This window comes from Adiantum capillus-veneris, chromosome 12 (assembly GCF_014529385.1).
Source record: "Adiantum capillus-veneris isolate H3 chromosome 12, ASM1452938v2, whole genome shotgun sequence".
NCBI lineage: Eukaryota > Viridiplantae > Streptophyta > Polypodiopsida > Polypodiales > Pteridaceae > Adiantum > Adiantum capillus-veneris.
Window position 1 is genome coordinate 156,280,780 of NC_140942.1, and position 25,962 is coordinate 156,306,741.

General features: G+C 46.3%; 1 protein-coding gene across 1 annotated transcript in view; it reads right to left on the reverse strand.

The window, feature by feature from the left end:
* URE (urease) overlaps positions 1–20,135 on the reverse strand; it is a 225,361-nt gene extending 205,226 nt beyond the window's left edge. Inside the window, exons 1-2 of the mRNA XM_086525904.1 lie at positions 19,852–20,135; positions 4,718–4,788 (exon numbers count right to left, since the gene is read on the reverse strand). Coding sequence (XP_086382030.1) covers positions 4,718–4,788; positions 19,852–19,977 — 197 coding nt within the window. The 5' untranslated portion in view covers positions 19,978–20,135. The remainder of the gene's footprint in view (positions 1–4,717; positions 4,789–19,851) is intronic.
* Positions 20,136–25,962: the final 5,827 nt, after the last annotated feature.

The following is a 25,962-nucleotide window of genomic DNA, read 5'->3' on the forward strand; positions in this document are numbered from 1 at the left end:
GGGAAATTGCTTATAAATGTGCCAAGTGGCACCTTTTTGTGCACTTTCCTCTTGCAGCAAAAGAGGCACTCGATTTCTAGCTGGTAGAGCTCATTTGCAAGCTTTTGTCACACGTTAAGATCTATTGACTGCAAGCTTTTCCTCTCATGTACAGTGTAGTGCAAGAAGTCATGTCTTGCACACCTTACATTGCTCTCTCTTCCCCCTACATGCAGTGACGTGATGCCTCTCAAGAGAGCTCTTCATTTGACTCATGTATAGCTGTGAGGTCTTATGCGTTTTTACTGAGGCAAGAGCCTCTCTGAGCAGGAACAGGAGTAGCTAACTGCTGCTCCAAAAGCAGGCACCAGTGAGGGTGATAACCTCACCGTACAAGTGTGTTTTCAGCATTGGTTATGTGCTGAATTTGAACTGTTTTTTAGCCATACAAATGCCAGAACCATTCGAAACAGTGCCCCACTGTTAGAGGACAGTTCAGGGACTGTTTAAGGTTGAAAACAGGGAAAAAACCAGTAAATACAGTGTGCTGAATTTACTGTTTTTGAGAAGAAATCAGAGGGTTTATGTCAGTGGAAGTGAGTTCCAGCGGGGGAATTGGTTTCGGGCAAGTTTTGGGGTTGTTATGCTGCCAAAATTTCGCCATAACAGGTGGTATATAGCTGGATACAGGTAAATAATTCCCAAGACTCTTCTTGTAATTTACCCTCTTAAGAGTATAAAGAAATACCGAAAGGGGCGCCAATTTTGGGGCCTACAGGTTGTCGGCATCTGCTCGGAGCATTCTAGCTTCCGAGACGTGTGTGTGCTTTACGTGTTAATTCCCGTCGCATTTCACCTTTGCAAAGTTCTCTCTGTGTGTGAAAATATATAGTAAAGTAAAGAATTTCGGCTTATAGCCAAAGTCTACCGCCCTACAGGCCGATTTCATGGTTCCGTTGCCGGGACAGAATCACTTTTTCCTCAAGAAGTGAGCCTCGGTTGTTTTGGGTAAAGACAGAGTACAGGAACGTGGGATTACACTATGGCCGGCAAAGGGAAAGGCAATATGGAAGAGGGTTCCTCTCCGCAGGACACGTAGGAAATTCCTATGCTGTTTGAGGTTGGCGAGAGTTTACGGCCACCCCTGTCTACACCTTTTCCTAATGAGAATGCTCCCTCAGTACAGGGCTTTATGACTAGGCAACTTGAGGATGATGCGTTCAGGACTCAGTTAGTTGCCACACTGAATGTGTTTTCACAACTGCTGCAGAACCCAAGGTTTATGGATTTCTTGCAAGCGCCACCAGTGCCACAGCAAAATAGGCAACCTACACCGCAAACAAAGCTTGTTGAGGCTCAAGCCCAAGTACTTCATGCGTCCCAGCAGGATAGGGAACACTCACATGTTGCGGACTCAGGGGCTCCAAAACAGGTTCCTCCCATCCTTGAACAAGTGGTTAGGATGCCTATTCCACAGCCTATGCCAGTTCAGCCCGCCACCTTTTAGAGCCCGCATGTTGTCTTGAATGGACAGGGAACTGGTTAACAGGCCATGCATCCAGTTTTTCCACCACCCACAGTACATCCTAGGTATTTCGGGGATGGATCTGTGTTCCAGAGTATGGCTGGTTATGTGCCTGGATGCCAGCCATACATGCCAGGAACAGTGTTTGGGGCTATGCAGGGCATGATGCCAAACCCCATGTATGGTAGCATCAGCATGCAGCAAGGTTTTCAGAGCAACCAGGGCCAGTTCGGGGTGCCACAGAGTAATTTTGGCATGGCTGGTTGTTTGGGAGAGCAGCCACATATGGCACCTATGACGCAAAATGTCACTAGCCAAGACGCGCCGATGATTCCTATTATAGTGCCCATGTTACAGACAATCCTTTATGACAATTTGGGGGCATTGGAAAAGCCGAAAGCTTACAAAGAAGGTGGTGCAGCTGTAAAGTTTAGCACTTTCAGCGGCTTCGAGGATAAGGCAAAGACTCTTACTTTCCTCCAGCAGTTTGATACAACTTATGCAGGAGGGACTTTAAAAGAGGCCTCCAAGGTCAGGAAAGCTGCCACTTACTTGAAAGACAATGCGCTTACATGGTGGACAACATTGTTAATGCAAGGACAGACACCCGCCACATGGGTCTACTTCAAGCAAATGTTTGCATCTGCTTGGCTCTCAAATGAATTTGAAGACGACGTCAGGACAGATTGGCACCAGCTTACTTTGGCTACTTGTAAGAGTTTACTAGAGTACAATCGGAGGTTTTGTAAAGCGTTACTCCCAGTGACCTCCTACAGATTTGTGCCATTGACAGAGCAGATAGAGAAGTACTGATGTGGGCTTCCTAGAGGGCTTCAGGACTATTGTACCAAGAACAGAGTGGCTACCCTCACCCAGCTCATGGAAGTTGCTAACACTGGTCTTGCATTGTTGAAAGGAGAGGACAGTGGGCAACGGAAAAGGAGGACACCAAAAGAAAAGTTCAACGAAGAAGCCCTTTGTGAAAACGGCTCCTAAAGCGCCACAGGGGTTTGAAAAGGTCAACAACGATAAGGATTCAGTCGGGCCTTCTAGAGCGGAGGCAAAGAAACAGAAAAAGAAGCCTTTTGTGCATAAATCGCTCGAGGAAAAGAAGGTCTGAATGGCTAGAAACAAATGCTTTACATGCGAGCAGCCTAGTCACTTTGCCACCAATTGTCCATAAAGGAAAAGACCAGCTGACTCTGATGATAAAGAGGACCAGAAAGGCAAGAAGCCTAAACCCACGACAAGTTTGGTGCCAGATATGGTGGATGACAGGCCCAGTACACATGCAAGTGAGTTATGCAGAGCATGGGGTAAAGTTAGAGATCAGACGACACTCATCTTCTTTGATCCAGGTGCCAAAGCAAACTTTATCTCACCAGAGTTAGCTATGAAGCAGGGCATCAGAGCTGAAGAAATGGGGTACACGACAGAGGCAGGGTTGGCATGTCCTGGCCACTCAGAGTGTGTTACTCCCATTATTGGAAAGCTGCGTCTGCATATTCAGTCATATGTAGACACGGAAGAATTTTATATCATGCCACAGGAAAGGTGCGCTTAAAGGAAAAGTTGACTTCAGATCTAGTAATTGTTTTGCCAGATCTCAGGAAGTCATTTGTGGTCCAGTGTGAGGCGTGTGGTTGTAGCGTCGGAGCAGTGCTAATGCAAGATGGACGGGTAGTAGCTTATGAAAGCCAAATTGTGCAAGGGCCAGAGAAGACTATGCAAGTCTATGAGAAAGAGCTCTTGGCCGTGATTCATGCGCTTGCTAGTTGGAGGCACTACCTCTTAGGTGCTTATTTTGTTGTCCAAATAGACCATCAAACCTTACGATACTTCTTGACATAGTCGAAGCTATCTGAACAACATATGCGATGGGAAAACATTCTTTCTAGGTTTCACTTCCAAATTATGCACGTGGAAGGTAAGAAGAATGTTGTGGCTGATGCGTTATCAAGAAAGCCACAAATTTCAACTATGTCAATTCTTATCATCATGAGCTTGATGACATGAAGGAACACTATGCTACTATATACACCTTCATAAATTCAGAATAGTCGGAACTCACGAATTATAAGATGGAATAAAGCACTCATAAAACTATAAAAGCAAGGGACACAAGAAAAGAAAAGAAAAAACAAAAACAAACAAACTAAATCACTCTGTTTGCTACGAAACAAAACTAGATAAAATAAAAGATTATTAAATTAAAAATGTTTTCAGAAAAGGAAATGCGTAAAATAAGTTGACGCAACTTACTTGGCTTAAAACAAGTACTCAACTTTAAGCAAAAAAGGATAAGACATCTTAAAAACTTAATCCTAGAAATCAAACTTCACACAACAACTTCTAAAGGAACACATTCTTAAGTCCTCACGTGAGCTAAATACGAAATCGAAAAATGAATACTACTACAAACTTACTAAGAGCAAAGATCCAAACTTGACAATATGTGCCATCAACTTCGCTGCTTGTCCAAACAGGAAGAATAAGATTATCACCTTTACCATGCATAGCTTGGACAATAGCTATGACATCCCTACTCATGTCGTCAGTGCCCAAGAGTAGGTGCAGGTTTGTATAGAGGTCATTCATGCTTTGAACGTAATCTACAAAACCAACGAGCTTAGTTTCTATCACCCTCCGGAGGTGATGGGCATACTCAGCCATGATAAAGGTTAACATTTGTCAAGCTATAGTAAAAATACTAGAAGCGCTAGAGATCAAAACAACAACATAAGGTGTTATTAAGTCAAACAATAAGTGGGCTTTTTAGCTCCCCACTTCAATTGAATTTACTACTGATTATCTTGAGCATTCCGAAGGAAGAAACATTAAAAATAAACTTACTACGATGTAAAAATGAACAAACAATTTTCATGATTCTTTTGAATGAGTATCCTTTTTCAACTAGTAAAGAAATAAGATAGCAAGATTGAACAACAAAAGCGGATATACTAGAACAAAAAATCTAAATAGTTGAGAGCAAATGACACCGAAATGTCCGAAGAAATGTGAGGTGTATGGATGATATTTAGATTGGCATATTCTAGTTCAAGACGCCTATCATAGATATCTACTTCTAATCCCAAGGGAGTCTAAAAAATCGTCTAAAAGGAACAACAATCGCTATTTGTGGTAGAGTTAAGTTCACAAAAACTCCTTAGGATACTAGTTAATATCATCTAAATAACCACAACCATGACTTGCCTTCCTAGAAATTGTCGTCCAAGATCCATAAGCTCGGCAACATTTTTGCCCTCCCTTACAAACTCCAACACCTAATAAAAAGAAACAATCACCTACAATGTGAGAAAGTAACACCTTAAATTACAAATTGTTTAAAATCCCATGAGAGGATATGAACCCTAGCATCATTGTTGCTGCACAAGTTGAAATACAGAAAATGAACCCGTCTCACAAATCTTTGTGGATTTACTGATTGTAAAAACGGCTTTTATCAAAAGGCTTCTAGAAGTTCTTTAAATACACTTGGCTGTTTTTTTCTTTTAGATGCATGTTTTGAAACGGGAGAGAGCACACTCACTAAAACACACTCTCAATAGCTCAGGGGGAGGGCACGCTCACTTAAACACTCAATAGCTAAGTGGTTTGGTCTCTCTCCCTCCTCTTGCTCAAACACAATTAGATTTATGCATAACTATGGTCTTGTGCTCACACACATGATCTGTTTTTCTTTGCTTAGCAGATATAATCTACTAATTAAACATCTTGAGGGCGCAAACCCAAGATAAAGTCACTCTAAATACTCAATCTTGCCTCTAAAATAATTTTACATAGATATCCAAAGGGGGAGAATTGTCCTCATACTAGAAGGGATAGCATCAAATGGGCTCCATCAGGCTTGCAAGAAGAAAATAGTGCAGTTGTTGAAGTAGAGGGAATATCTGGAGGTGGGACTCAAGATGAGATTTATTTAAGCTATACATTGGTGTCATTCGAGGAGCCTTTGCCTGCCTCGATTGTCTATGCATTCTCTTCTTTCCTCTCTCCTTCTTGCTTCGTCTCGTTCCTTTTTTTTTGGCAAGAAAAAGATTCTTCTGTTGGTTAAGAAAACTGCCCAATGGGCTACAACCTGCCCCTACTAGAGAGGGCTACATCAAAATGCGGGGAGACTCCCCCAATGAAAAGGCTAGATATGTACAATGAAGGATAAATCCGGAAATGGGAGGAGGAAGCAGCCACACTGGTGGGCTGTACTGCCATCTAGGCATGCCATGAACCATGATGAAGAAGAGCCCTAATCGCCAAAGACAAAAGAAGGCCTTGCAGCACTCCCGTACGCATTCAGAGTTTCCCTGAAGTCTCTCAAACTGGCCCCTGAGTGTATGTCATGTATAGTCTCCGTCGGTGGCACGGGTCAAGCCTCGAAGATGCAAAAGCAATGGGCTCTCCAGATGAACCATAATGTCAGGTTGCACATGAGCTCCCAACAATACTCTCGTCCATTCCTAGGGTACAAGCTTTGTGGCGGGCTGGAGTGTAGGTCCTACTAACTGAAGCCATCTCGAAGCGAAGTGCTGAACCCGTGAGTGTGGACCAAGCTACAGCACCCCAAGTGTATTGACTAGCTGTAGAAAGTGCAAGCATCAGCCACAAAATCCGAAGCCAAACCTGTTGTGCCATGGGGCAGTCCCATAGACAATGACGTTGGGTCTCTAGTGGATGGTCACACGTAGCACATACCACCGAGAAGCCGATGTGGGCCAGCCAACTCCCAACTGCAGTAGCTCTTTGGGCACGTGCCACTAGGACATGGTGACTCTCCTCGATTGTCTGCTGTCCCAAAAAGAGCTTCCAAAATCCTGCCAAGAACTCGAACATGAGACCCTTCTCCTGCTAGTGATCCGCTGCAGCAGGACGAGCCTCTCGCCGTGATGTCAGTATGTGGCGACCCAGTCGAGCTGTGTACTGAAGAAAGGGGTCGCTGGGTGATCGGCTGGAGTAAAAGAATCCCACCAAAACCACTCCCCAAGGTGCCACTGTACTCACTCAAGATCTAGCAGGTCAAGGTCTATGACACAAGTCCTCCCACTCATGGCCACAACGCAACGCAACACTCAATCACCTCTGGTGCCTTGGCCGTGACTCTGTGAAGACGACCGCTCTCTAAACCTTAAAGAACATGCAAAAACCTGTGTCTGAGCAGGCCCTAACTGAGATGAGGACCTCCAATCACGTGAAGGCCCTTATCTAGCAGGGAGCTCTCGGCTCAAGAGGGGTGTGCCACTCTGCAGGTATATCCACTACAATATCCTGTCACATCTCTGTATCCCCCTCATGTCTCATAGCTGAATGCTATAGGTCTCCTCATAAAGTACTATCAACTCAAACTAACCCCCAAGAGTTCAGGCTGGACCTGCTACCATAGAACCCCAAGAGACATGAGATCAGCTACCAACCATGTGGCCTCGTTGTGTGTTGACAATAGGGTTCCAAACAAGTGGTTGCCTCGATCGCTTCTGAATGCATGTGGGCACTCAAGGCCACTCCGCAGCTGCTCTTTAGACCGAAGCAGGCTCACAACAAAGCGGTCCTCCCATGTCCTGCTCAGGCCTACTCTCTGCACCCCCCTCATGTCTCATAGCTGAATGCTCTAGGTCTCCTCATAAAGTACTATAAACTGAAGCTAATCCCCAAGAGTTTAGGCTGGACCTGCTACCATGGAACCCCAAGAGACATGAGATCAGCTACCAACCATGTGGCCTCCTTGTGTGCTGACCATAGGGTTCCAAACAAGTGGTTGCCTCAATCGCTTTTGAATGCATGTGGGCACTCAAGGCCACTCCGCAGTTTCTCTTTAGACCGAAGCAGGCTCACAACAAAGCGCTCCTCCCATGTCGTGCTCAAACCTACTCTGCGTATCTCTGTGAAAATCCAGCTAGTGGAAGGGCTCCATGGACCACCCATCCATGGGAGCCGGGCACGAATACAGTGTAGCAATAGCTCCTTCCAAGGATCCTCCCCTAGAAGACCTCTGACAACTAGCTTCCCAAGGAGGTCTTGCTGGTTCTATGATCCCCAGCCCCCCTTAGAGCAAGATTATGCTGGAACTCTCTTGTAAAAATGGTTTGTACACGAGCTTTGACAGAAGTTGTTACACTACAATGGGCGTCTAGCATGATGTGCATGTAGTTCTAGGTTGAACAAATCCAACGAGTCATTCCTTGCATCGATCGGATTCCCGAGTGGGCAGATGTGCGATAATTTCATCCCAAACTTCGTCCTGGTCAAAAATTTACAAATTAAAATATTTAATGAAGTGGTTGCTCAATCGCTTCTGAATGCATGTGGGCACTCAAGGCCACTCCGCAGCTGCTCTTTAGACCGAAGCAGGCTCACAACAAAGCAGTCCTCCCATGTCCTGCTCAAGCCTACTCTACGTATCTCTGTGAAAATCCAGCTAGTGGAAGGGCTCCATGGACCACCCATCCATGGGAGCCGGGCACGAATACAGTGTAGCAATAGCTCCTTCCAAGGATCCTCCCCTAGAAGAACACCTCTGACAACTAGCTTCCCGAGGAGGGCTTTACTCTGCCGTGCTGGTTCTATGATCCTCAGCCCCCCTTAGAGCAAGATTATGCTGGAATCCTCTTGCAAAATTGGTTTGTACACAAGTTTTGACAGAAGTTGTTACACTACAATGGGCGTCTAGCATGACGTGCATGTAGTTCTAGGTTAGACAAATCCAACGAGCCATTCCTTGCATCGATCGGATTCCCGAGTGGGCAGATGTGCGATAGTTTCATCCCAAACTTAGCCCTGGTCAAAAATTTACAAATTAAATCATTTAATGATTTAATTTGTTGAGTTGGTGGACGTTTTGCCCTACCTAGCCCTTAGAAGATTTATGAGCCAAAAATCTTACCTATAAAGGGAACCCATTGCCCCATCGATTTGGACAAGTTGCAAGTAGCGCTAGCCATGAGAGCAATCAGCCCAGCTTTTTTGCTCAGTTCAGCTAGCGTTTTCAGCACCCAGCCTTGGGCATTTTTCCCGCTGTGGATCAGCGCCAGTGTTTTGCAGTATTCAGCCTAGCGAATTGCAGCAGATCAGCCTAGCGCTATCCAAGAGTAGCAGATCAGCCAGTGTTTTCTGTTTTTGGCCCCTTCCCTCACGAAAGATGTGCGGAATCAGCAAGCATTAGCCAAACAGATGCGGTCCGGTCCTTCAGCAACCCATTGAGCCTCTCCTCCGCAATTCCCTCCCCAACATCGAGTACTCCATTGATGTCCATCATCGCCGTCATCTCATCTGCGTTTTCAGCCCTTCCTTTCTCTCACATCCGGAGCGCAATTCAACCTCAGATCTACCCCTTTGTGGCCATCCACAATCCCACATCGAGAAGGATCCTAAGGTGCATCAAATCAGCCCCGGATGTGCCTGATCTTGAGGAGTTACTACAGTGACATTCAACATTCAAGTCAGTAGAGTCTGCACTCTATGAATTGCATGTGTTGGCATAACCAATCTACCACAGTTGGGTGATAGAAAGGTTATACCATTTTCCTCTTCTTATTAGCGCGCGCGCACACACACACACACACACACGAGAAGAAGAGAATTTTAACGTCGTAGGAAACTATCCCAAGAGACCTTAAAGATCTATCTAACGAGGAGAGTTGAACTCAAGACCTGTTATTCAAGAGGGAAATGGCATAACCAATCTACCACACTTGGGTGATAGAAAGGTTATACCAATTTCCTCTTCTTATTAGCACACACACACCCACACACACACCTGAGAAGAAGAGAATTTTAACGTCGTAGGAAACTATCCCAAGAGACCTTAAAGATCTATCCAACGAGGAGAGTTGAACTGAAGACCTATTATTCAAGAGGGAAATGGCATAACCAATCTACCACACTTGGGTGATAGAAAGGTTATAGCATTTTCCTCTTCTTATTAGCACACACACCCGAGAAGAAGAGAATTTTAACGTCGTAGGAAAACGACGAGAGCCACACTTCAGAGAGAGGTGTTTTTGGGGGTCATTACTCATAGACGGTCACAGATTTCCTTTCGACGGCTTGTGCGACGGAAGAAGAGGGCTTATCTCGCTCAGCTAGAGAAGGAGTTGTATAAGCTATTTTTGAGCCAGGACTCAGGTGAGGCATGGAGATTCTTTCATGAGCACTCCCCTCCACCAACTATCACATCCATTGAGACTTGGGGTGAGTATGCAGCATCTCTTTACACAGTTCCGGGATAGCTGCCTCTACCATACCACACGATACCATGTCCAGAGACATGCATTGTCTTTACCGCTGAGATGGTGAAGAAAACTATTGACAGGATGAGGACTAGGAGATCATAAGATCATGATGGATTGGTGGCGGAGCACTTTATACATGCCCGAGATATGCTTGCAAGACTTCTTGCATTGATGTTCAATCAAGCCATGTGTGAGGGTTTTCCTTATACTTGGAGTATGTCGATTGTTGTGCCTATTTTCAAGGCAAGAGATCCAATGATGCCCGGGAACTATTGCACCATTATGATTGGGCACACACTGGCCAGGTTATATGCATCTATTCTTGAGCAGCAATTGAGTAGATGAGCAGAGAGAGTACGCATACGAGCATCACGACAGGCAGGTTTCAAGAGAGGTTTTTCTACTCTTGATCACATATTGACACTCAAAGCTATTATTGAGGAGGGCAGATCACGTGGTAGGAGGATTTACTGTACTTTCGTGAATTTCCGCAAAGCATTCGACACAGTCCCTAGAGCTCAACTGATGCGCAGGTCCAGGAGATGGGTGTACCCACATAGCTGATTTGGGGGATCATGGCCCTGTACAAGACATTTGTGGGTCAAGTCAACACTCCCGAGGGGGTGTCTGAGCTTTTTCACTACACTATTGGGGTGAAACAGGGTTGTCCACTCTCTCCTACTTTATTTGGTATTTATGTGGATGAGGTTTCAGATTACATTGAGAGGGAAGGCAACAGAGGAGCACAGTTAGCAGGGACTTGGATCTCATTGCTACTATATGCAGATGACATTGTGTTGATCTCAGATTCACCAGAGGGAATGCAGCGACATTTGGATACGTTGCACAGATTTGCTAGTGATAGCGGCTTATCGGTGAACCTTGGCAAGACCAAGGTTCTGGTGTTCAACACCACACCACAGTGGGTCACGCGATTTGCACCTACTTTTGCATATGGTCAAGAGACAATGGAGTATACAGATGCATACACTTACCTTGGTGTGGTCTTTAGTGGCCCAGTGTTTTCTTTGAGGAGAGCAGAAAAGACTAGGCTAACGAGAGCATATGGGGCTTTAGGGAAGATAGAGAGGATGTGTTCACAGGTTCAGTTTCAAGAACCTCCAACGAAACTATGGCTTTTCGACACTTTGGTCACATTGGCTATGTTTTATGGGGTGCAAATATGGGGGCCATCAGTGGATAGCCATAGCCGGGCTGGCAGTAATGATGGATGGAAGTACATGGAGAGGCCTCTGGTCTCTATGATTTCTCAAATGATTAGGGCCAAGGCCTCTGTACCGCATGAGATTATCCGTGCAAAGCTCGCTGCTCCCCACTGGTCATCAAGGCACTTACGAGATCGTTTCTTTCATGTACAGTATCTGGGATCTCCCCAAAGATAGATATGCCCATCTAGTTTTGGAGGCTTCTCGACAGCTTGCCTCACAGGGAGATACCTCTTGTTGGTATGAACAGATGACAGCTTGCTTCAAGCTCCATTGTTTTGGATAGATAACCCCCTTTCCAGTATTCGTTGGACGCACCCTCCTTGTCTCTCACATGGACCGAGATCACTCAGTTCATCAGACGGGACTTGATTCAATTAGACACTAGGAGGACATGGATACAGCCTGCCCCTTCTATTCGAGTAGCAACCACGACAAACTCCTCCAGAGTGGCGTCGGTTCGGAGACTCTCAGAGTTTTTGCTTAGAAGTTTTGGGAAGAGCCTTCTCCACCCACTTCTTAACCATAAATTCACTTGGTTGCTGAGGAAGCTTAGCGACCAGAGACTTGGTTCTGGTCATGAGTTCTGCAAAAGTTTCATTTGGCTGGAGCATCAGGTTGGCCAAATCATCCAAAACCTTCTCTTGGAAGTCCCTTGGCCTGAAAGCTTCACAGAATTATTGTCGTAATATGGCCCAAGTCCTAAAGTGGTTCTTTGAAAACTCACAGTACCATTTGTCTGCTAAGTCATCCAAGGTTGATAGAAAGAGTACCATGTAGGCGTCTTCTCTGTTGAGACTACGACCCCTGCACAGAGATACAAATCTCCTAGCAAGGTCGTTTGCATCCTCTATGGAGAGACCTTTGAAAATCGGGAACTTGATGTTCACCTTAGCCAAAATGCTTGTCAACTCCTCCTTGGCTATCTGCTCTTGCGACTGTTGCTCGAGGTTGTTGTGACACAGTGGGTGAGAACTGTATTGGGGAAGGTGACCAGGGAGGGGAAGAACTGGTTGAGGGAGTGGAGGTAGCCGCGTAGAAAGGTAGGGGTAACGGGGCTAGTGGACTTCTATTGGGCATAAAGAGTTGGTGCTTCCGATGGTAGTACTTCAGAGGACTCAATAGTGGACTTTGTCGATCTTTGGACTGCCTCGTATGTGTCATGCAAAGTAATCAGAAGCCCACTCAAGCTTTGGGCACAAAGACTTTTAACTTATTGAACACTGGTCTAGACTCCACTAGACCAGGGCGAGTGACTAGACCACTCAGCTACACTTGGACGAGGGACTAGACCAAGACGAGTGACTAGACCACGACGAAAGACTACATCAGTTGGTCGACTAGGCTGGACTAGGCCAAGCTCGTCGAGGGGAAGTTGGACGAGACCAAGCTGGACCAGAGCAGTCGAGACTAGCAGACCAACACATGCGAGAGCTTAACCCAGCTAGTTCCTCGAGCTATAGGCTCAACGGAGTGAGACTTCAGTTGAGGTCCCACCGGGCGTGCCAAAAATAAGAGCACCTGTAGCGGAGATAATGTGTTGTGCTCTCTACATCTTTTATTTACGGAAGGGAGAGCCTTCCGTTCCTTTAGTGAGAGAGTGCAAAGAATCACAAACAAAATGGTAAACACTGTGAATGAAGGTGTTCAGACTGAGAGATAGAGAGAGAAGAATACAACACCAGAATGTTATCAAACCCTCCTACGAAGGCCCCCCTCTTTATGGCGAGAGTGGTCTACTATTGATTGCATAAATCTCTACAATGCAATGGACTTGCCGACGATGTCGACGACAATGAGGACAACGACGAGACAGGCTGAAAACTGAAAACGATAAGGGCTGAAATCTGCAAATCTTGTATCTACTGAATTCTGACTTTATGTCGATGACGATGGCGATGACGACGACGCGCTGAAAACGCAGATGCTGAAATCTGTGACTAGCAGGGCTCAATCTACAAACGGTGGCTGATCTGACCGTGCGGCGAGGATCTGCAGCAAGAAGGTGAGATCTGCGAAGTTTGGAGTTGCGGTGCGGAGTAGGACTGCTAAAAACTGAAAACGCTGATGCAACTGAGAAGATCTGTCATCGGAAACTGCAAACGCTAGGGCTAGTCTGTTGTTCCCAAAACGCTAGGGCTGAAATCGGTATCTGCTGCAGAAAACGCTAGGAGATCTGCAAACACCAGGCTGATCTACAACTTGCAAAACGCTGGGGCTGATCTACAGTTGATGAAAACGCCAGGCTAATTTTGATGGCTGAAAATGCTAGGAGTTCCGCCCGGGGGTCTTGCTGAGAAGGTGCATTGTTAGACTTGTGGTCTCTGCTGCCTCTTTTGCCAAAAAACACTAGCACTAGCTTTTCTTATATACCTACTTGGTCAAATTGCCCTACCCAGTTTCCCAACAAAGTCACTTATTAATAATAAGTGAAAAATGGTTAAAATAGGAAAAATAGATCTGTGCATTGTAAAAATGCTCCTCATGGGTTCTGACTATAATCTGATGATCATGTTGTGTGCAACCAGAGGATATGCATCTACTCTAAGTGTCTAGACATGCACGGTCTACGAACAGACTCACAAAAGTGCCAGAACACTTCCTAATCCAGGCGGACTGAACCCTTGTCAAAAAGTAGCTTGTCCACATGCACATAGGGTTATATGTGCACGTGACACAAAAGGCACCAGGGTACAACCACTGCAGATTCCAGATAATCCATGGGAAAGCATTGCTATGCATTTTATCTTTGATCTTCCAAGAACCCCAATAAAGAATGATGGTATATGGACCGTTATCTGCAAGTTCAGCAAGCATTCCCATTTTATTCCTGTAAGGAAGAAGATAAAATCTTATCAGATGGCACGCTTATTCATGTACAATGTGTTTAAGTACCATGGTATGCCACAATCGATTGTCAATGATCGTGATCCTCGCATGACAAGTTTGTTTTGGAGAGGATTGTTTGAGAACATGGACACTACGCTCAAATTCTCTTCTTCGTTTCATCCACAAACTGATGGACAGACAGAAGAGGCTAATTCTATTGTCTTAGATCTGCTCAAATGCTATGTGTCAGATAATAAGGGCAAGTGGGAACAGTATTTGCCCATGCTTGAGTATGCGTACAACAATACGGTGCATTTGTCGACTGGCAAGGCACCTTTTAAGATTGTTGAAGGCGGCAAAAAGGTTCCTCCCACTTTGCATACAAAAGACAAGATCTTTGAGGCAGATCGATATGTTGAGAACATGGATGAAATGTACAAGAAAATTAAAGTTGCCTTGGAGAAGACTCACGTAAAGCAGAAAAAGGTTGCTAATCGTCACCGTTGTGAATTGCTCTTGTCACCTGGTGATTGGGTTCTATTAAGGTTTGAGAAGGCAAGGTTAAAGAAGATGAAGGGCAAGGAACGGCTGTTTCCTAAGCTCAGTATGCGTTACTATGGCCTTTTCAAGTGCTTGATAAGATCAGTGATGTGGCTTACAGGCTAAAATTGCCTGATGCATGGAAGATTCATAATGCGTTTCACGTGAGTCTTCTAAGACCCTTCATGGGTGATGTGCCAGAAGATACGCTAGACGAGGATCAATCAAAAGTTGAGGAACTTGATGAGATCCTAGTACCTGAGCAAGTTTTGGCATATAAGGACCGAAAAGTTAAGGGACACGTTGCAAGACGCTATTTGGTGAAGTTCAAGAATTATCCGCCTATGAATGCAAAGTGGATGGAAGAGCATGAATTGTCAGAGTCACCAAATGTATTGCAGCTTTATCTTGATGCCTTTGGGTTACAGCCTACATATGCCCCAACCCAACGTCTGCAAAGGAGGGGGTAATGATAGAGCTAGCACATCAAATGTACATCTGAATTCAGTGTAATAGATGAAAATGACCAAAGCATGAAGGTCTCATTAAGTCATTTCTATCTATGTGTTACGACCTTTCTTGCAGATACATGCGATGATAAAAGAGTGCTAACAACACAAGAACATCAATGGCATGTATTTATGGTATGCAATCGAGGACGTTTGCGATTTCAAGGGGGGGGTATGTCACGAGGACGTGGCAATTGCTAACCTTAATTGTTGGTTTCTTTCGCATGATTTTTGTTTAATTTTTGAGACCCTCTTTTTGAAGTTACAAATGATCAGACATTGTATGACCAATGTGAAAAGTAGTTTCACCCGCAAACGGGGAGTTGGTCGACACTGGAACTCGTATAGTAAAAGAATGTCTTGGCTCCGTTCAAGATCATGTAGGTCCCCCCGTCGTACTTAGCAAGTTGGTGGATACTAGGAAGTGAACTCAATAAAGGCACAGTGCCAAGGTGGGGTCACCAAAGAAAAGTACCGGACAGCTGGGCTACATTGCATTTTTGGATGCGGTCCCAGTGGGGATAGATGGTCAGATGACCAGTGGGAGTCTAATTGAAGCATCCCCTAAAATTTAGGGAACTGCTATTTTGGACCATGAAATCTGTTCGCATCATTACCTCCGGAATGACAAGGGGGACATTTTAGAACCCTACTGCAAAGTCAACTAGGCAAACAGTCAGGAGATTTTTAAGCGGCAACCCCGAAATAGGAAATTGTGTGTAAATGTGCCAAGTGGCACATTTTGGTGCACTTTCCTCTTGCAGCAAGAAGGGGCGCTCGATTTCTAGTTGGGAGAGTTCATTTGCAAGTCTTTGTCACAGGTTAAGAGCTATTGACTGCAAGCTTTCCCTCTTATGTACAGTGCAGTGCAAGAAGTCATGCACTGCACACCTTACACTGCTCTCTCTCTCTCCCTACGTGCAATAATGTGATGACCCACAAGAGGGCTTTTCATTTGACCCATGTACGGTTGTGTGGTCATATGCGTTTTTGCTGAGGCAAGAGCCTCTCTGAGCAGGAACAGGAGTAGCTAACTGCTGCTCCAAAATCAGGCACCGGTGAGGGTGATAACCTCACCGTACAGGTGGGTTTTCAGCGCTGGTTATGCTTTGAATTTGGACTGTTTTTCAGCCATACGGATGCCATAACCATTGGGAATAGTGCCCCATTGTTAGAGGACAGTCCATGGACTGTTTAGGGCTGAAAACAGGGAAAAAACCCAGAGTTACCAGGGAACGCCTCCCTATGGGCTGGGAACGCCGGAACGGCGTTCCGGAGGGTTTTATGGCCCGGAACGGCCAGACGTTCCGCAGGGGGTTTTGGTACCGGAACGGCCAGCTCGGAACGGCCCGGAACGGCTGGGAATGGCAGATTTCTAGATTTTTGAGCTTTATCTTGTGAGGCTCCCCCTTCTTAAATGCCCTTCCCCCCACCCCTTACCTTCACAGTGCACACAAGCTCTAAACGGTGAAAGCTCAAGCTCTACCCTCTCGAGTCTCGAGTCTTGACTCTCAAGCTCTAGCCTTGTTAGTCTAGACTCTAGAGTCGACAAGGCTCGCTCCCTCTCCCCCTCTCTCTCAAGCTCTCTCGAGAGTCCAGTCTCCCACTTTTAAGCTCTCTCTCTCTCTCTCTCTCTCTCTCTCTCTCTCTCTCTCTCTCTCTCTCTCTCTCTCTCTCTCTCTCTCTCTCTCTCTCTGCGCGTCCCTCCCCCCTCAAGCTCTCAAGCCTATACAACACACATTGGCCATAGTAAGGTTGAATGGTCTTCAAATCAAGTGTTTTGTGGGTCTTAGAGTCAAAGGACTCTAACACTACTATATTCAATCACACAGAGCTTGAAATTGCATTATTTGGGTGTTTTTATGCCTCCCGTTCCGCGCTGTTCCCGTTCCATACCCCTCACCGTTCTCCCGTTCCGGGGGGGATCCCGTCACCGTTCCCGTTCCGCGTTCCGGGTAACTATGAAAAAACCAGTAAATACAGCGTGCTGAATTTACTGTTTTTGGGCAGAAAAGAGAGGGTTTATGTCAATGGAAGTGAGTTCCAGTTGGATAATTGGTTTCGGGCAAGTTTTGGGGCTGTTATGCTACCGAAATTTTGCAAAAACAGGTGGTATCTAGCTGGATACAGGTAAAGAATTCCCAGGACTCTTCTTTGTAATATACCCTCTTATAGAATAAAGAAATACCGAAAGGGGCACCAATTTTGGGGCCAACTCGTTGTCGGCATCTGCTCGGAGCATTCTAGCTTCCGAGCCATGTGTGTGCTTTAAGTGTTAATTCCCGTCGCAGGTTACCCTTGCAAAGTTCTCTCTGTGTGTGAAAATCTAAAGTAAAGTAAAGAATATCGGGTGAAAGCCAAAGTCCACCGCCCTACAGGCCGGTTTCAGATATGCCCGCCTAGCACTTGAGTCCTCTCAGCAGTTAGCTATGCAAGGAGATACAACATACTAGTATGGGGAGATGACATCATGGTTTCAGCTACATGGGTTCAGCATGGACAGATTCCAGTACTCATTGGATGCACCCTCTCTCACTCTTACACAGTCCAAGATCACCACACTCATCCACCAAGACCTGACTGAGCTATATATCTAGAGGACTTGGATACAGCCAGCACAAGAGCTGGGTACGAAGATGGCTTTCTATAGAGAGCATCTTCTCCAGCTTATTGAGGATGGTTTTGTAACGAGGCACAGATACATGGACACCCACTTATCTCATGGGATACGATGTGCTATTGGCCAAATACGCACATCTTCACACCAGCTCCGGGTCAAGACTGGCAATCAAGACTGGTAGATACACGGGAGTACCAACAAAGGTGAGGACATGTCCCCTATGTCACATAGAGCCTGAGACAAAGTTGCACTACACATGCCACTGCCCAGTTTGCTATGAGATACGAGGCCGCTTTCATTGCCTGTTCAGAGAGGGCTTCGGACCACTCTCTAGACTCATCGGGTATGAGGACCAAAGCTGTCTGACGGTTTTTGCTTGAGCTGCGTAGACACAGAGAGAGCCTAATGAGAGAGGAGTCTAGCTAGTCTCAGAGATGAGTCACAGACTTCTTTAGAGCGGACACTGGGCACCCGGAGGAGCAGCTACCACAGTAGAGCTCACAATCTCCTCATACGAGAGGCACGCTGATTAATTGAGCGACCGAGCTAGGGAGATCCAGACGCCCACGACTACGAAGGACTACACACCGTCGACGGAGGCTGCATCAAAAGATTCGGATCACTTTGGCCCTACATGCACAACACCCAGTCAGACTACTACCATGGAGGAGATTGATGAGATCCGCCAACGACCGATGATGGATTTCCTATGATTTAGCTCTTTTGAAAATTGTACACCCTGTTCATCTTGTACCAGCCTTTGTATCAGCTCTCACCAATTATATCCCCACACACACACCCACATTGTGTTGCATTAGTGCTCAGTCACTACTTTCACCCCCCTACTCATATCCTACACAGTTCCAGCTAGCTGCTTAGTTCACATCTAGCAGTTTAGGATTCTATAGTACCCCTTTTGCAGTACCTTTTTATTTTTGGTACTAAGACATTGTATTAGATTCACCTCATTGTAACTTTTTGGTCTCATAGGTGTTAATTAACATTTTATTTCATTTTTCATCTCTCTCTCTCTCTCTCTCTCTCTCTCTCTCTCTCTCTCTCTCTCTCTCTCTCTCTCTCTCTCTCTCTCTCTCTCTCTCTCTCTCTCTCATGCATGTATGCTACCGCCAGCATTGTGCTATTTTGAGACCCTATAGCTCCATGCCGGACTCAGCCCACAACCTAATATATAGGGGGCTGCCCTATATATGAAAATGCCATGTCAACTCTGAAAGTCTAACATCTCAGGATAAATGAGGCACATTTATGCCGCATCATGAAACAATTGACGCATTACAATAGCATGAAAAGACACATGCTCTAACCCTAGATATGCCTAAGAACAGGGGCCTGCCTCTAGTCAACCTAGTGGGTGGGCACATACATGGCTCAACAAGCCAAGGAAAACCTGCCTCTAGCTATATCCTACATGATGGGCGCATACATGGCTCAACAAGCCAACTCGGATATGTCTACCTCTCATGCGGCCAGGCATGGCCACAAAACAGCCCTCGTTCACTAATCTGCTACTAGGAGGTACCAGAGCCACGAACAAGAGGTGAAACTCTTAACAGTTTCAAGGTGTGCTTTGCAGGTTATTGTTCTCGTTTGGAAATGTTTCATGCAACTTCGAATGGCATGGCATCTTGCTGCTGGACTGAGGAATGAAGACAAAGATAGGGAGAGAGCTCACGAACTGGAGAGAGAGAGAGAGAGAGAGAGAGGGGGGGGGGGGGGGGGACTGCTATCATGGTCGTACAGCTAGATGACATGGCTGTACTCTCACGTTCTTGTTTTCACTCAGTTTGAAGTTGAGGTTGCGCTTCCAGTTTGAGCATTTTCTCTTTGTAGGGATCACCCCTTCCCCTCGTCTCTCTATCCATGCTTGCAGTGTGTGTCGGAGGTTCGGCTCACTATATCCACTCTTGGAGAGGGCTATCTGGCAGATTGTGGCTGATCTAGAGCAAGACCTTTGACAAGGGGAGCAAAGTCAGGTAACTGTCCACTCATGGAGACAGTTGTCATTGCACCGGTTGCTGCCCCGTTCATCATCCGATACGTGTATGGCTTGTGTCATGTCATTGTGAAATGGATCTTGTTGGCACTAACATTCTGTACCTTAAAAAATTAAATAGATAGCATGCTGCCATATCAGCATAGCTACCCTTTTGCTGGTCCCAAGCGTCGGTGCACGACTTGGGGTGGAAGTATCCTTGTTTTGTCAGGCTTCCTGATCGGAAATCTTTGTTTGTGTTTTTTGGGTCAAGCTACATTCACAGTATTTGTTGTTTACTGGCTTTTTCCATATATCTAATACAGCCTCATATATGATATTAGCACTCTATCCATGCAAGCAAGCGACAAGGGGGAAAAGCAAGCTTACTTGAGAAGCTATAAGGGCGACCGCCTCTGTGTAGTTCAACCGCAGTCCTCGTGCTAGTCGTTTTTGAGCAATAAATCCAGCCTCATGTAGCCCGAGCTTCTCCCTCTCTCTTGGTAGGAGCTTCATGTCTGCAACAAAGAATCACACCCGCGCTCAAGCGTTCCTGAACTGTCTTTCTCTCTCCAACTCGATGCGCTGACTTCAAGGTGCTCACTGTCAGGCGCTCGGGGCCTCGGGCCTCGGCCACTGCTCTGGTCAACTATGAAGATTCCGACTCTCAGAAGTCAAAATTTTAAGATCATTACGTCATTCTGTAAAAGATACTAAAAAGTCCCGCGGTTCAGCCAAGTAAGGAAATGGTCACGCGAGCCTCAGTTGTCCGTAATGAATATCGAAGGGCAACTATTATGTGAACGCATGCAAAACATTATTAAAAGTGGTTGATGGTTGATCCATACACCATTGTGTGGGTGTAGCAGGGCTACAGTGTCACAAGCTCTAGACAAGCAGTTAGTTGCACTTGGGCCGGGATTCACACTAAACGGACTTTCGCGTGGGCAGTGACACGTGATAGGCATACGGGTGGTCGTCTAGCCGACGCAAGGCCAGACCACCACGACCACAATTTGGAGATAGACTTTGTTGGATTGGATATTTGTGAGCCCTTGGTGGCTCTTTATAGTTGTATATATCCATAGCTGTTTGGAGTTATTAGTATCATCACCTACTTCGTATTGTCATTCATCTTGAGTCTAGCATCTTGAGTTTATGCACATGCACGTCTACACCATCCCTGCACATTTGAGCCTCGACACACCCATTGTATTCGTGAGTTCTAGACTGGAGGTAAGTGTGCTGCCATGCTAGAGCTTGTACTGGTTTCCTTGAGTTAGTCAATGTTCATGTTGTTCAAGTTCCACTATTGATTCGTGGTGTTGTTGCTTTGTTATTCACTGTCTTCTACGTTTTCATTTTGTTGGAGTGAGATCTCACGCACATTGCACTGAGGAGCACCCACTGTAGAGAGCAGGACGCATTATCCCCGCTATAGTGGGTGGTGACTCGTGAGCTTGAAATGTCTTGCCGAAGGTGTGAATAGGGTGCCATACAAACTTATCAACAATTTTGTGTGTGTGTGTGTGTGTGTGTGTGTGTGTGTGTTTGGACGTGATATGCATTACTGGAGCACCACGTGTTCATGGCTTCTTTACCCAAGCGAGGGGTTTTGAGCCTCCTCTATTTGATCATAAGACCTTCAACTCCCACAAATCCCTACCTAGCCAACTAACCCATGTTGTGATACCAGATGTAGACTACGATGGCTTAAGGACAATCAACATAGTTGCACAAATATGCAAGGAACAAACTTTAAGTGAAAATGCTCGTTGTCGCAGTCTTTTTAGATTTTCTTCGTTTTTGAGAGATGTGGCAAGAGCCTTTGCTCTCTTTCGTGGATGCAATGTCAACTCATCATCTCTTTCTTATCTCTCTCCATGGAATCACCATCTAATGTAAATGGCATGTTAACTTTGAGAGTAGCGGAAATTAGAGACAGTACTTTTGGGAAATTACTTTGAGAGCATACCGGGTGAACTTAGTTGATGGTAGCAACAAAACATAGCATTTAGTTAACTTCGCATGAACAATACTTTGGCAAGAGAGAGACTTTAGAGAACATGACAACATTTGAGCACCGGATTTATGTGGAGCCGGTCCCCCCTCCAACAGGCATTTGTATTATAGTTTCTCCCATCAAGAGAGACTTGTTACAATACATATTTGTGTTCCTTGTGACCTAGGTGATGCAATGAAGATGGAACGCTTCATGCATCACGAGCATAACATAAACTTTGTGGAAAGCATTAACTATCCCAAGCCTCAGTCCCAAGACCTTCAAAGGTGGAGAGAGCTAGCAGGGAAGGAGGGTAGGGAAGAGGAAGAAGAAACATTTCATAGAAGAAAGAACTAGTTCCTCACTTATCATCACTCTTCTTGCTAGCATACATAATAGCATAGTAATTAATATGGAGAAGATGGCAAGCTTAAGCACTGAAGCATAGCTCTTGGTTGGATTTGCATTCCATCGCCAAGAGTGTTAGTGTAGGCTCTCAACCTCTCTACTTGCTTGGAGAAGGAGAGGGAGCTCTTGCACTTTGCACAATACACAATGAGAGTATGTGTTTGGTAAGTGTGGGAGAGAATACCCCTCAAGCAACCCCCTAGCATGCTTTGGTCGACCCCCCCTTGTAGCTCATGCTTGAAGCTCATTGGACCCCTCCAGGCCTAGCCAATCACAAGCAAGAGTCATACCAAGCAACAAGGGTAGCCTTGGAACAAGTGTCCCCCTTTCCCCTTTGAGAGAGAGGGTTTGATAAATGCTAAAACAATCAATTAAACCCACTAAATTATCATTGGACCCCTTGGAAGGCCAACCATAGGCTTTAGGCACACCATGAGGGTAACTTAGCTAGGGGCTTGACATGTGTCCTACTTGCCTCTTGGGCAAGGGGTGCCCTTTGGGAGAGAGAGTGGTCAAGCAACCACTCCCCCTTCTTGCATGGCTCACCACCTCCTTGTAGGGATTTGCTTTGACTTTTGTGCCACCTCAAGCCCCTCAACCTTGGGCCCAGTTCTCACCACAAGCACAGACTTTAAGCCCCTCAAGCTTGAGCTTGGTTCCCACCTCAAGTACAACCCTAGCATCTCAATCATCAAGCATCTCAAGCATCTCAGTCATCAAGCATGACAAGCACCTCAAGCTTGGGCCGGGTTCCCACCTCAAGCATAGCCCTAGCTTACCTAAGGTCAAAGGACTTTTAACACTAACTATTGGAGGTCTTCAATGAAGCTAACCCTAAGGTCTTTATGCTCCATTTATGTTCCATTGGTCTCTGATTTGGGCCCTTTTACCATTGGAAACCTTGTTGAGATAGATCTATAAGAACATGTCTATATCCTAACCCTTGTTCTCGTTTATTCTCCCACATTAAATGATCAGTGTAATATGAGAAAATCATTTGGATCGATTAGATATCAGATTTTATGATACATCGCAAAGAGAGATAAGATGCAATGTCAAGGATTTTGCTAAGAGAAAGTTAAGTAACTTCGAAGCTGTCTTTCTAGTGCTCAGGAACATTTTCCTTATTATGAAATCCAAAGAAAGGAGAAATCATTGATGCTACTATCCCGCCCCCATCCCTACGTTCCTCGCGTTGCCCCCCCTTTGCTCTAGCCCCCCTCGCACTGCCCCCTTGCTCCCCCTCGTGCCCACGCGCTGCTCCCTCGCCCCACCCCCCTTGCGCTCCCCTCATGTTGGCTGCCAGACTGCCCGCCCGCATGCTGCCTTCCTGTGCCCCCCCGATGGCTTGGGTTTCCGCTGACTCCTCTGCTTTGATGGCTTGACCTTCACCGTCGGAGCTATCTCAAAAACCATCATCGTCTGGTCCTCTTCATCCGTAGCATTTACAGCAGTATACAGAGATGGAGGCGCATGCCCCGTCCCAGAGGGACTCTCCAGAAGCCCCCTCGCCCGATCTTGCAGAGCCCACCATCCGACAGAGCAAGCGAGCCTAACCGCAAAGGTGGAGAGCCTCCAAGTGATCTCCATCATCTGCAAGATCATCGGCACCCCACCTAGCAGAGGAGAGGTTTGTGATCTCCTCCAAGCTATCCTTTAAGCAGAGGTGGGCAAGATCCTTGACGTTCAGCTTCTCGGGTGTGGCTATAACCAAACAGAGTTTGAGACCCCCGAGATGGCGTCCCAGGTCATTGCAATGAGCCCCTTGGCCATCTAAGTAGTCCGAGCTCATTTTTGCCAGTGGGCGCGATGGTTTTGACCTAGCTATTGAAGTTCTTATCAAGAAGGCAGACCTTCACATCTCAGCCTGCTTCCCCATCATGTGGAGGGAGTACCTTTCGTTCCTATCCAGGATAGGCTTAGAGATTGGAACTGTCCTGGAGACACCTCGCACGGCAGCCTCTGTAGCAAGGAAGGCATCTAGCATTACCACAGTACGTGTTTTGGTTCATGACACCCATACCCTCTCAAAGGTCATTCTACTACCTCAGGTGAGTGGTGGTTGGCTCCACCAGAGTGTGGAGTATTCGTGCTTCTCAAATCAATTCTTCATTTGTCCAAAAACGGGCCATCTTGCGAAGGCATGTCCACAGAGCAGGCCCGACCTTCACCTCAAACTCAACCCCAGTCTCCTAAGGCTGGCCATCATTAGCAGAAAGAGGCACAGGGTACTCAGACAGATTCACCCTCTGAACCTGGGACCCAGGTAGAGGAGGGCTGGCAGCAAGTCCGTGGTCGGTGTTGATAGGGGCCACCACATTATTCAAGCCCTCTGGGTGGTCGCCCCACTCTAGGCGAGCAGCAGTGGGTTCCCACAGGAAATCGTTTCGACCCTCTTCAACAGGACGAGGCCCGGCTCCACCCTCCACCTTAGCCTCACCATCGATAGCCCCTCCTCCCCTCTCCCCCCTCCATCCCCACCCACTAGCCCCCCTGCTTCCACATCTCGTCTCGCTCCTACCCCACAACCAACCCATAGGGCAGGACCTTCCTCGACTACTGGGAGATCTCTAGGCAGTGCATTTTCCACGAGTCGCTTGGCAAGAGAGGGACAACCTTTCATGCGAAACCCCCTTCTTGTGCAGATGACTCCCTTTGCAACAGATCCTTGTGGAATGATGAGCTTCAACATCCATTGTAGGTGGGACTTCTTTGCCTACAGCTTCACATGGTTTCTTGGTGACTCTTCACCAGACTTTGAGGTGGCTTGTTTCAGAGTTCAATGATTGTTTCTTGCAACTAGAGGGATAGAGGCCTTGGACACATCGGTTGGTTTCTCTTTTCCCTTATGTGGCAGGGACTAGTATGAGTGGACTCTAGACTCAATGATGGATTGGCTGCAAGCACAGGCCCTCGAGTTTCACCAAACGAGAGACCTTGGGTTAAAGATCTATTGCAAACTTTGTGGCCATTGGCCAAGTTCTCAGTGACACCTCCAGACACGGTAGGATGTAGACACATTGTGGTACACTTCTTTGCTACACACAGAGCCCACCATGCTATGTATACATACATGAGGACTCCTTGACAGAGGAGGTTTCCATGTGTACAACACGCTCTTCTTGGGCCTGGGTTGGGCATTCTATGTAGTCACGCCTATCTCGGGGATGCTCGGATGCGGATTATTCTCCATCAAGCCAGCCTCAAAGATAGCGCGGTTAGCTGCTATTGCAGCATCAATTCTTTCAAGATTGTATTCCTAGAGGATTGTCTCATGGAACGTGCAGGAATTAGGTAGGCCCCAGTTTCAGTGCCAATGGGGTCGATTGTGTTAGGAGGTTTAGTGATGCCTTGTGGGTAGAGAGATTGCTGCAAGAGCATCATCTTTGTGAGAGATGCATTAGACGATGTGGTCAGCTTTTGCGTGGGCGATATGAGACATTTGGATCAGCTGCATTTGTACCTGGTGGTATCAAGGGAGGGGTATGTATGACTATTGTGGACTCTTGGAAGCAGGCCATTGTGGGCAGAGGTATTATTGTGCCTGGCAAGGCTCAGTGGATTACTATGCAGGTTTAGGGCTCCCTCTTGGGCTTCAAGGACATATATGCACCCAATGTGGCAAGTGCATGTGCAGAGTTTTGGTCTCACATTGTAGAGTCTCTGCCGCATGCAGAGCAATGGTGCATTGGGGGTGACTTCAACATGCTTGAGGACCCGTCTATCAGAATTGGAGGTAGCCATGCTACTATGCACTGAGCTGAGTTGATAGCTTGGGAGAGGCTATGTATGACTTTGAGGGTTTCAGATGTTTGGCACCACTCTTGCTTTGTGAGGCCCCTTGAAAGCTTGGTCTTCTCTCGCTCGGACAGCAGAGTTGGAGGAGTGAATCTACCTCGGATAGATCTCTACTACGCTAGTGAACACATATGTGACTTGGGTGGGTCAATTTGCATTTTTGATGGAACATCTTTTTTGGACCATGCACTTGTGATCCTCACTGTAAAAAATAGACAGAGGAGGGGGAGCACGATGCTACGCATACCTGAGAAGATCTTGTTGGACTCACAGCTCAGAGATCGAGTGGTGGC